Source organism: Amphiprion ocellaris, chromosome 2, assembly GCF_022539595.1.
Source record: "Amphiprion ocellaris isolate individual 3 ecotype Okinawa chromosome 2, ASM2253959v1, whole genome shotgun sequence".
Taxonomy (NCBI): Eukaryota; Metazoa; Chordata; class Actinopteri; family Pomacentridae; genus Amphiprion; species Amphiprion ocellaris.
In genome coordinates this window covers 26,525,488-26,537,193 of record NC_072767.1, presented here as the reverse complement: position 1 = coordinate 26,537,193, position 11,706 = coordinate 26,525,488, and the positions used below count along the sequence as shown (strand labels likewise).

Below are 11,706 nucleotides of genomic sequence, written 5' to 3'. Positions count from 1 at the left end.
AGCTCACACTTTCAGGCAAAGGAAGTCATTTAAATAGAATCGTATTTTCCTGATGGATTCACCATTGGGTCTGGCTGTAACCGTCAAAAGATCAGATTTTTAGTAATTCATTCAGGATGCCTGTATCCACATAAGATAACCTGTTCTGTTTCAGCTCCCTTTGCTCTTCCTAGTCAACAAGGTTTGGTTTAGTATCTTCAATCTCAGGGGCATAGTTAAATTGTGACATCTTTCATAAGAAAGCGAGGAGGCTTCTGAACATTCACGTCTAGTATCAACAACCAAACTTTAAGCATTATGATTATGGAAAAAAATGTAATGTCACCTCTCCCTTTTGCAAAATACTTTGAGGCAACTTAGCAGCTGGTATGCAGACTTCTGTTATATTAGATTCATTTTCACAATGAGATCCAGTTTTGCAGGCTCAGACTGCAACTTTATCTTTACGGATCTACGCATTTATCCGCTTTCAAACTACCGTAACAAAAAACCTGAATAAGTGTTCTGTAATTTATATGTTGTGTTGTATGAGAAATATGTAATTTAGCATGATTTAACACATTTTTTTCCTAACTTGGCATGAGGTATGCTGTAGTACCTAGTCCAAGAAATACATTTTGAGATGTCGCTCCCTTTTGTCCCTCTCCCAAATGATCAGTATTCCAGCATGCACTTTATATTATGAGATCATTGTTTCATTAATTTACATTTTGGTAGTGGCTCATGACTTACAATTATGGCAATATACCGTACTTGCCCATGTGATCAAACCATCTTTCCCTTAATTTTTAACACATTTGATGCTTTTTTGTTTACCCCTTTGCTAGACATTGGTTGAATTTTAATTAAATTTAAGTGCCGACAATAAACACCACACAGCCTCTTGGCTTGTCCAATATTAACATTGTCCAGGTGTTTTCATGATGTGTTTGGGTGACTGGTTGTAGCAGACAGGATGCAAGTTAATGAGATCTGCTTTCTTACAGTAAGTGTGCATAATGCAACGGCCACAGACACATTTCATGTGGTAAAGTGCATCTATAATTTGTTTGCTTCTTTCTGAACCTTTCAATGGTTGTCTTGCTTCCCAGACCATCACATGGAAGCTGTAGCAAGAGGGAGTCATTAAATTGTAGCTGGATCACTCACAACATAATACATTATGTGGTGCACACATTAATAGTCATACTGCACATTAACCAGATAACTTAGAGACTTCTGCTTTCCTGTAAAATTTAAGTCCATGCAATTGCTAGTGTTATTTTTAAGCAGCTTCTTGGGTGAATCTCTTCCTTCCTGTCCTTTTTCCTCTTATTGTTTGTATTTCAGTTCATTCTGAGGTTTATAGGTTCATCATACATTAGTAGGATATTTGAGCACCTTTAAATAGAGACATTATTGCTTGACTGCGTTTTCAGATGAAATAAATGCTGGGTATTGATTTCTTCTCTGAATCTGAGTTCTTCTGTTTGATGGTAGTTGGAGGTAATTAGCCTATCTTTTACTTTGAAAAGGTTGAAAAGGCTTTTAATGAAACAATTTTGAAAACCCATACCTACGTTTTCTCAATTTTGCCTCAAGCGACTCTAGTTCTTTATCGATTTCAAAATGTATCGTAAATTAGGTCTCAGTGTCTAGCTATTACTAAAGCTCTTACGCTTTAGATGGCATAGTTCATACATCTCTTTATAAAGGACAGACAGTACCCTGTGTTCTTGCTGCAAACTCAAGTATTGAAGAATAAGGAACCTTGACTCACCACCTACATGTTGATCAGGGCAGCTTTATTAATGAAGGCCAAAATCACAAGTTTGTCCCTGAGGGCTTTACAATCTGGTCTTTATCCAAGTATGGATTGAAGGGCATCATCAGTCTACCAGAATAGAATAAACTCAATCCCTGTAGGTGAAACTGAAAGGTGATCTAGAGCTTCCAATGATTGCCATTTGTGATCTCGTTAATTCCTCCAGCAGTGGTCGAGCTGAGCTTCTAATTCCAAATAGACCAGTGGAGATTGTCCATTGTGAACATGCCTCTGTATTAATGCTCAGTGCTAAACAAAACGTGTGAACCTTTACCAGGAACATAATATTCACAACTATATTGAGGCTGTATTAGTTTCAATTAGACAGTTTCCCAAAATCCTTCTGGGTTCTCCTCCATAATGTGCCGTCTATACATTTGAGTCTTCAGTGTTGAATGGAAGCGAACGACTTAAACATCTTGGCGACCTTTGCTACTTTAATGGACTGTTGTGGCAGCAATAAAAAGTAGCTATAGCTCTCATAATGTATCTACTTATTTTGTTTTTGTTTAGTTTCTTGTCATACTGTATTTTAGATTCTGTTTTACTTGTTATCTGACCCCATCTATTAAATCATGTAGCAAGTGCAGTTAGTTGTCTTTGCTATAGCTGCCGTTTCATTATATTCGTGAATATATGTAGTGCCTTTTTTGACATCGATGGTGTGTCCCCGTCAGTTTTAAATTGCTTAACTTTGTTTCAGTAAGCAAACGAAAATAATAACCAGCTGGTTTAAAAACAAGGGCTACACAAAGAGGAACTGGAGATGATTTCTTGACCGGACCTACAAAACTACAAACAGACATTGTTGTTTGTTTTTTCATTTTTAATAACTTGCAATTACATCTCGACTGATTCACTTCCAATGGCCATGTGAGCCAGACTGAACCAAAATTCAAAGGCACAGAGTATTCTCAGCAATCAGCTCATCTGTCATGCCCAGACAAGGCTGGTGTTATCACCACCACCTTTCACAGGCCAATTGTAAGATACGATTCTCGGTTAAAAGCAGGTTACTGCAACTCCATGCATGTTTTTTTTTTTCTTTCCTTTCAAATCAAACATCTCTTTTGGAACAACTGTAAACAAGTCACAAAACAGTTATGGTTTTGTGGGACTTGTTTGTCTCTGACTTGACTCCTAAATTCTGTGGGTCTTTTTGTTGAAATCTGGATACCACCACTTGGCATTGACAGGACTGAACGCTGATGTTGGCCTCCCAGGCCGCGCATGTGTCTTTGATGTACTGACTGTACAGCATTTCATTGTGACTGAGGAGCAAAATATGCAATGCAGTCTAAATGTGAAGAAGTGTTTCCTCCCTACTTCAGGGCTCTTATTCAGCTCCATCAAATTCACTTGAAGTACTTAGTTGTGTGTCGGTCTTATCTTTGCAACCCTTTGACTCACAGTACTCAGTCAGCAGTGCTCACAGTGTCGTGGTCTTTTGTAAATGTTAGACTCTTTTAGTGCTACAGCCCCACAATCTTTACTATTTCAGTTAAATAAGTTGTTTTTGTTAACAGTTTAAAAAGAACATGTTGCATTCTTTGCATAATTCATTTAGAATCCCTTAATATTCACTTTATTTGCAAGGAAACAGTTTATACAGGAGGTGGAAAGACATTTCATCCAAGCACAGCATTTGCTATTATATCTTGAACCAAAGATTTGGCGGAAAAGGTTTTGCTCCTTTATTTCTGTTTTCTCTAGCAGCACCACTGTGACAAAATGCATAAGGACTTGGAGAATTTTCAGAGACGTAAATCAGAGCCCTGCAATTTATATCCACAGTTTAATTTTTCTTTTCCCTCTCTTTCTCCCTTCACTCTCTTACACTGACTCATACAGCTCATTTTTGACATTGATATCATGAAAGTGCACTCTGAGTACATTAAGGGAGAATGCAACTGAGCTATACAGATTACTGTATCTGATTTACTCTTAGACCGTTGTGCCATATTGTACAAACTAACATATTGATACAAACCTTACCTTTTGTAAGACGACGTAAGCAATCACTCACTATTATCAAATCGTAACTGCAGTGACCATGGTTCATGTGGTTCTTTGCTCAAAGCCTCGAAGCATTTTACATTACATGGAACAAATCACATCATCCATCACTTAAGCTTTGACCCTAAGTATTCTTGTGTTCACCAAGAGCATATTTTGTCAAAGACTCCTGTATCCGCTGTACCACATTCAAACAGAATGTGACTTATCACCAATTAATGTTAACACAAATATCAGTCAACTATATCAATGCTGTGTTATCTTGCTTTTTCTCCTATTAGCCTTGGTTCTATGTAATTATAACAATTACTGTAAATGGTTAACGTCAAGTGCCTCCTCTTGACTCTTTTATTTATCTCCCCCTCATGTCTCCAGGACCCCTGAGCAGTGTCCCAGTGTGGTGTCTCTTTTGTCGGAGAGCTACAACCCTCATGTGCGCTGTGGGGCTGCTATGGCTCTGGGCATCTGCTGTGCTGGGACAGGCAACAAGGTGAGTGCCTTCTTTCAACTGAGATAGTCAGTCACCTTACCGTGTTCAGTCTCTCATGGTGCTGAGCTGCTGTCAATGAAACTCACCACAATCTTTCAGAAAGAAAAAATGTTTTGAGATTTTACTGTCTAAACTGATTGTAGGCTTTTTATGTGAAACATGAGGAAAAAATGTTTGTTTGCAGTTCATAATGAAGTTGCACCTCTCTCCAGCCACTATTTAAGGATATGCAATGTCTCATCTTCTGCATCCTTTTAAACAGAGTGTACAAAAGGGTCAACCATAAGGACTTAGACGAAGAAATATACATAGACCTTTTTTTTTTGCTAGCAACCCTAGTCAAGATGTAAATAATACTGCCCTATTTAAATAGGTCTCTTTACACAGAAGCTGCTCTTTTTCAAGTCAGTAATCATGACTAAAACTGATGTTTCTTAAAAGGCTGTGTAGAAGAAAAGCGTAGATTGCATTTTTTCAACCACCACTGCAGAATTTGCTGTCCTCATTTATCCCATGTCCTTCGTTATTCTTGCCACAACGTACGTCACTGATCCAAAGATTGTCTGTGCTGAACAAAGGGTTTTCCTTAAAGCAGCCAACTATTGGCTCCTCTGTGAGACTGAGGTGGGTGAGTACGCACTTGCCCCTGTAACCCCCAACTGCTAAATGGAGGTTGTCGGTTTTCTCTCGTCAGAGGTAATGATGGTATGACAACAAATACAACCATCACTTTATTAAATAGGTGTGTTGAGTGTAAAAATGAGCTGTAAATTTCCCAAGATTATACTATAAGACTCACATGCTTTGTTAATTTCCTGCCACAGTTTGACTTAATCACCAAAGTGATCAGCTTTTTTACTCTTCATCCATCCTTTATTTTTATTGAGGATCAGCACTGGGGAACTCAAAATTGTGAAGAGTTTATTGCAGATGAGGTAATGAAGTGGTCCAAACTGGCACACAATCACTAGGCTGCTCCCTGGCATTTAGTTTGAGCTCGCTGAAATCCAAAAAAGAGGACAGAAGTTGATGTGTTGCTGTTTCATAGTTTTCTAATCATGTTTCCTGATCAGTCTCAGGCAGCACAACCACAGCACAATCATGGCTCATTGCACTCTGAGCTTTGCAGCACCAAAGTGAATATTTTGGACCAGAGCAAACCAAGATGTGCTACAAACCTTATCAGCCCCAAGCTTCACTTTAAGACCTAAAGCACATCAGGCCCTTAGCAAGAGTAATGATGTAGTGACAAGAGAACTGGGTCACCTATTTAGAGGGAGCACATTACTTTGCCATCATTTACACCTTGGGGTTGGTTTATGTTCGTGATCTATTGTAGACCATAAAAAACTGCACAGGAAAGATGTTCTTACCATTGCTGTAGTCTGTTTATGCTTATTTTTGCCGTAGTTAAATTCCGGGAGATTGTTCAGCTTGTTTAGATGAAGTGGATGAAAATATTGTCTACTAAGAAATATGTGTGGAAATGTAAACACCAAGCAGACTCACGTGAACCATTCATCATTTCAGAACACTGTCATTTGATACTGTTTTATAAATGTGTATTGAAATGGAAATTATGTCGCGGTAAAGCGTGTTCTGTACTGTTCCATTTGTTTACACAGGCCTCCAGACAGTAAGTACTACTGAAGTGAATCTGTTTCTTAAGGTTGGCTCACACGGATGCACAAACCTGAAGAAAACAACACCGCGCTGTATGTGAATTACGACGATCTTAAGCAACCGACCCTCTCTGCTGATTGGGTCTGACAGTAAATACCCTCAATTAAACCCCCCTTCAAACAAATGATCATGGACAGGATGTGGCCGACTAGTGTTGACTTTACACTCGGACTTATCATCTTGCCGTGCGGCTGTCTCAGCCAGCTGAGCCGAGAACATGGTTTATTTTACCTCCACTGTCATCATCCTAGTTTGTTTCTCTTTCCTCAGTGGAGCTGATGCCTCCTTCTGAGCACCGTGGTGTGGGTTACAGCCATTACTGTTCAAAAGAAATAAAAGTAACAGTGATGGACTAGCCAGAGGACAGAGAAGAGAGCAGAAGGAAAAGGAAGGATAGGAAGGTGGTCCTTCCTCAGTCCGTCATTCACAGTGATCATGGGAGGAGACGGATTGTTCGTCAGTTGTCAGGGGCAACCAGATAGGGATGACACTAATGTCATTAGTTTGTGAGGTCTGGTTGCATCCGTTGATAATCCCTTTTCCTGTATTTCATCAATCAAAAGTGTCCCTGTTGCACTGATGTGTTCTGTTGGGAATGGCGCATTATAAAATACATGTAGAGTCACACTGGCAGTTTTGTGTCTGTGAAACTGCAGATTTCCACTAAAGGTTCATGGCAGATTGAACAGAGGTCATTATTCTATCTTTTCTAGGTAGTATACTAAAAAGTAGAATAAATATATGTCCTCACAACAGTGTGCTAAAAGTTGTTTGTACATTTATTCAGCTTTGTTTGCATATCAATCAGATTCTTTCAAAATCTGCATTTATTCCTTAATCTGATTGTAAGAGACAGAAACAAACAAGGCATTACTCAGGCTATTATTAACTCCCAGTTTTCATGTTGCCTTTACCAGATAAGGATTTTCAGTCTGAAAGTGAGTTTTTAAAGGTACTTTTGGTCTATGGAGGGCTTCAAAATATCATTTTCTACACTGTCTTATTCTAACAATGAACAATCATTGTTCACATGCTTTGATTTATTTAAGTGAAACCGTCTCATCTGTTTTTCTTTTCAGTCAGTATCATCCTGATTTTCAATAAACGCTGCAGAAAGCACGATGAGCAGTCTGTGAAATTGGGTTTCTTTGTCCTCTTCAATCCCAAGAAGTACTTGAAGCTGATACATGGGAAAATCTGTTGTTTTTCAAAGCTTTTCTCCCACTTACAAATCATTTTTATAGGATCAGCTGTTCAGTGCTTTGGTAGTTTATATATCAGCAGATTCTTTACACTTCCCCACAAGTTTTCTGCAACTTTGATTTTTTTTAAAAATTCAAATGCATTTTTTTTTTTTTTTTTTAGCAACATTGCAAACTTCTCTGTTTTCTTTGTCCTCACAGGAGGCCATCAATCTGCTGGAGCCCATGACCAATGATCCAGTGAATTATGTGAGACAAGGCGCCCTCATTGCCTCAGCCCTCATCATGATCCAGCAAACTGAAGTCACCTGTCCCAAAGTAAGTACACAGTGAAATTAGGTTTATCACCAGCAACCTGTATCAAAGAGTTCATCTAGACTCTTAAGTACACCTCTAAAACAGTGGCGGAATTTCCATTTGAATGTCAAGAAAAAGTAAAGGACAAAACAATACAGCCCTGTTTTTTGTCTTGGTGTCTGTTGGTTATCTGCAAAATAACAACGTGCTCAAGTGACTCTTAAAATGATCCCCAATACCACTGGGGCCAGAGCTTTTGCTGAGTAAACTGCCTAAGGAATGAAAAGGGGAAAAGGGGAAAACTTGACTGAAAGCAGAAAGAATCAAAACTGTGAAGACAAAAGAAAATAAGTCAATGTCTTGCAAGCCTGGAAAGTGACTAGTCCAGGCATAACTGCATGCACTCACCCTTGAAGCACCTCATACTTTGTCACAGACAGTTTAGAAATGCCAGACACATTTTCAAAGACTCCTCATCTGCACAGCAACAGGCCTTAAAGCTCAGGGCGGTATGCGAGATTGTGCAAGAGGCAGTTTTTTTTAAACAGTGGAACATCAGGAGTTGTTACATCCATGACTTTTTTCCCTCCAGCCTTTGTAATTTCCAGCTCTGCTGCACAGTTGTAGACACCAATCCTAGGTCGATGGTTTGTGGGTGGTAGATTGACCCAATTGGCCGATAACCTCCCAGCACAGCATTTAGTCAAGGTTTCACTGTGGCTCACAAGGTATGCAGTCAGTGCTGGGACTCCCATACGTACTACACTACAGGCATGGGTGTGGCAATGCTGATGTGGCTGTGATGTGAATATTCTGCTGATGTGCATGCTTTACCCTTTTCTTTCAAGAGCCTCTGACAAGGAGATGTAGACAGATTTGGAAAAACATTATCTCTCTTTCACACTGTTCTGCAGAGACAAGGGTTAAACTTTCTAATCATTTTGTCTAAAATTGTATATTTATTATAGGTGAACCAGTTCAGGCAGCTTTATGCAAAGGTGATCAACGACAAGCATGATGACGTTATGGCCAAATTTGGCGCCATCCTGGCGCAGGGAATCCTCGATGCAGGTCAGTCCACAAACAATGCAATGGGTTCATGCATGTCTGTCGCTGAGCAAGAGATGAAATTGGTATGTGATCCTGCATTTGCCTTCAACCCTTAGGAGGATACGTAAACATCTGTAATTCTTAATTACACGGTAAAACAAGTGAAGTGCTTTAAATGCTATGTGGGTTTGTGGTTTTGTGTGTGTCTTAATTTGAGTTCCTTTGCATTCAAGCAAGCCCTCTTTGGCTGGCCACCCGTGCACTGTCTCTGGAACAGATCATGCTAAGGTGCATTAGCTCCTGGCGGTCCCACCTCTGCTCTGCTCTGTGCTCTGCTCTCAGCCATATGGCCTGTTGCTCTCCCCCTGGTGATTACTGTTTGTCTGATGGTTTCTGTGTTTGTGTGTCTGTGCGAGTGTTTGTGGACACAAGCAAGCAGCCTGTGTTTGTGTGTGTGAGGTCCTTGAGAGCTGTACATTGTCACATGAAAAACTACACACTCACACAAAGCAGAGCACGCCTACATCCACATGTATGCCCAGACCCATGATATAGGCAGGAGTAGAAACCTACTTTCTAGCACTAACACAAAGCCCTGTGAGCAAAGCGAGAAAGAAACCAGCTATGTTTATTCGCTGCTGTCTAAATACACTTTCAGGTGTTGAAACTTACACAAAGTGAAGCCTATCTTGAGTATTTTCACCATTACATGAAAGGTTTAAATTGTTGTGAATATTTTTCATTAGTCATAATTTTGCCTCTTGATTAGCTCTGCCTCTTCTGCTTTGTTGTTTAATGGTTATTTTGTTGTGAGACGATTAGCCATCGTGATGACAGACAGGACTTTAATCATGAGACCTTCCAGACAAACCCTGATGACTGGTGTCTATTTCAGACTGCAGGCACAGTCCCAGCTCTCCTTCCAGCTCTCCAGGCCAAACCCCAGCCCTCAGTGCTATCCACATGTTCAGCACAGTCCAGTGTAGCACATATATTAAAGCAGGATACACACTACTCTGTGTTTGTATGTCAGATGTACTCAAACTCATGCGGCATGAATGTTTTATTATTCCTGTTCTTCTAGAGCTTCAGGGGTGTTTGAGGTGCAGGGATAATTGTATTTAATTTGGCTGGCGGAAGCGATTAGAGCGCTGGTGCTCATTACCCAGGAAATGTCCGTCTCTTGCTCGTTCTCTCTCCCTCTCTGCAGCTCTGTCTTCTCTCTCACACCCCTCATGTACAGACTTTCTCCTACTAATTGATACAGTCCATTAATTATCTTAAATTAGGAGGTTTTCCCACATTGCTGTACCAAAAACTCGCCCGGTCCTCCTGTTTTATGGGACTCAGTTGTTGTGTCTCTTTAAACTAAAACACGCAGGCTGGTTGTTGATGTAGTCATGTTACACCTTTTGAGGGATCACGGCTATTCCAACACCTCCCTCATCAACTCCTTGGAAAGAAAATTGGCCCACCAAATGGAGAGTTGGCAAAAACAGCGAGTGGGAGGGGTGGGGGGAGACCTGCTCGTCAAGTGCACTCAACTTCTCAAGTATTTAAGAGACTCTCAAGCACCCGATTGTTGCAAAGGCGAACAGACCTCGTAACTCATTCTAACCAGCGTTCGATCTGTAGGACTAGAATGATTTCAGTGTTAGTTCAGGAGCCAAGATTAAATCATCTCTGCAAAACAAGATGGCAACAGATGATTTAAGTGGTATTGTTTAGGCTGATTTCATTTTTAGTTGGAAGGGCTACTCCCTAGTAACCTTCCTTTGACAGAGACAGTTTTTCTATTCTTCCCTGTAAAAATGAGAAGGTCATCCTGGTTACCTCCTGTCTTCTCTTCCTGCCCCTCCCTCAATCTTCTGCCATCCCTCCCTTGTGTCTGTCACAGAGAGACTGATTGAGGGCTATTCTTATGTACTGCTTGCACCCTTCACCCCTGTTAATCAGCTTTTTAGACTTTTTGTTTGATGGAGCACAAACTGTCACAGCGAGGGGCCACAGTGAGAAGTTACCGGTTTCACAGAAATCAGCCCACATGTCTCATTCTTAGGAATTTGCCTTCACACTAGCATTACAAAAGCTGTTTTTTATCATTTTACTTCGCTTGTAACATTATTACCTGAAACCCTGCTTCAGTTATATTACAGAATGACAAGAGATGAACGTAGAGCAAGTCCCTCTTCACTTCTGTGTTGTGTATCATATGTTCTCATTTGCCACATCTGGTACATCTGACTAAAAGTAATCCAGTCGACTCTCAGTGGTGTAGATGGACAAAATATTTGGAACATATGTCAGTATAATATAATGTAAAACTTCAAATCATGTTCTGGAGAATGTTTTTACAACACCTCTAAAGCTTTAAAGACCTCAAAAAGTTCAACTAAATATGAACATTGTAGCTGAAGGTATGATTTATTGTAGGGCTGTTTTATACAGTATAAAGGCAAGTGTGACAAATATACTGACAATCGAGTGTAAATAAAGAAGTTCTTTAGATGGAGGTAAAGGAACATCGTGACCTGAGAACATAAAGTCGAGAGGCAACGTATTTAAATAACAGATATACGACTTTAAAAATATTTGGCAAAAATCAAGCTTGAAATAAGCTCTATATAACCGGTAACTGCTCTAATGCAGCTGGAAAAGCTATCTGGTATTTCGGGAAAACGGACGCACCTCTTTTGCTGTAGATCTGTCTTTAGTCTCCTCTGTAACACAAATTTAATGATAATGAATGAGAGCTATTTTTTTAAATTGACATGCCGGATACTGTAGACAATGCATTCCTGGGTTTAATAGGTTCACCAGCATGCCCCTGTAATTGAAATCATGCCTCGAGATTAACAGATCAGACCCTTTGAAGCCAAAAGACAACCTTCTCTGGGTGGTGAACATCCTGGTCTGGAACCTTGTTAACCTCACTCTCCCACATCTTATGAGTCCCCTGCCAAGCTGCAAAAAGCTTGTGTAACCATCAGTAATAAATGCCACATCAAAGAAAAAAAAGCTGTTTTAGCCATTTTAACATTCTTTTTATTGTTCAAATAAAGGTTCCCTTTTTTAGAGTTTTTCTCTTGACCAGGTTAGCTTGTAAACTGTGTTTGAGTGATGCTTTTGTAGATGCTGATGGCCAGTCTCGCATATAACTCAAA

At 39.9% G+C, this 11,706-nt stretch overlaps 2 protein-coding genes across 4 annotated transcripts in view; both read left to right on the top strand.

Annotated features, from left to right (window-relative positions):
• The window catches only part of LOC129350376 (kinesin-1 heavy chain-like), a 118,930-nt gene that overhangs the window by 59,996 nt on the left and 47,228 nt on the right, over positions 1-11,706 (top strand). The window lies entirely within an intron of this gene.
• psmd1 (proteasome 26S subunit, non-ATPase 1) overlaps positions 1-11,706 on the top strand; it is a 41,248-nt gene that overhangs the window by 19,228 nt on the left and 10,314 nt on the right. Inside the window, exons 17-19 of the mRNA XM_023284135.3 lie at positions 4,196-4,310; positions 7,397-7,513; positions 8,461-8,563. Of these exons, the coding sequence (XP_023139903.1) occupies positions 4,196-4,310; positions 7,397-7,513; positions 8,461-8,563 (335 nt within the window). The remainder of the gene's footprint in view (positions 1-4,195; positions 4,311-7,396; positions 7,514-8,460; positions 8,564-11,706) is intronic.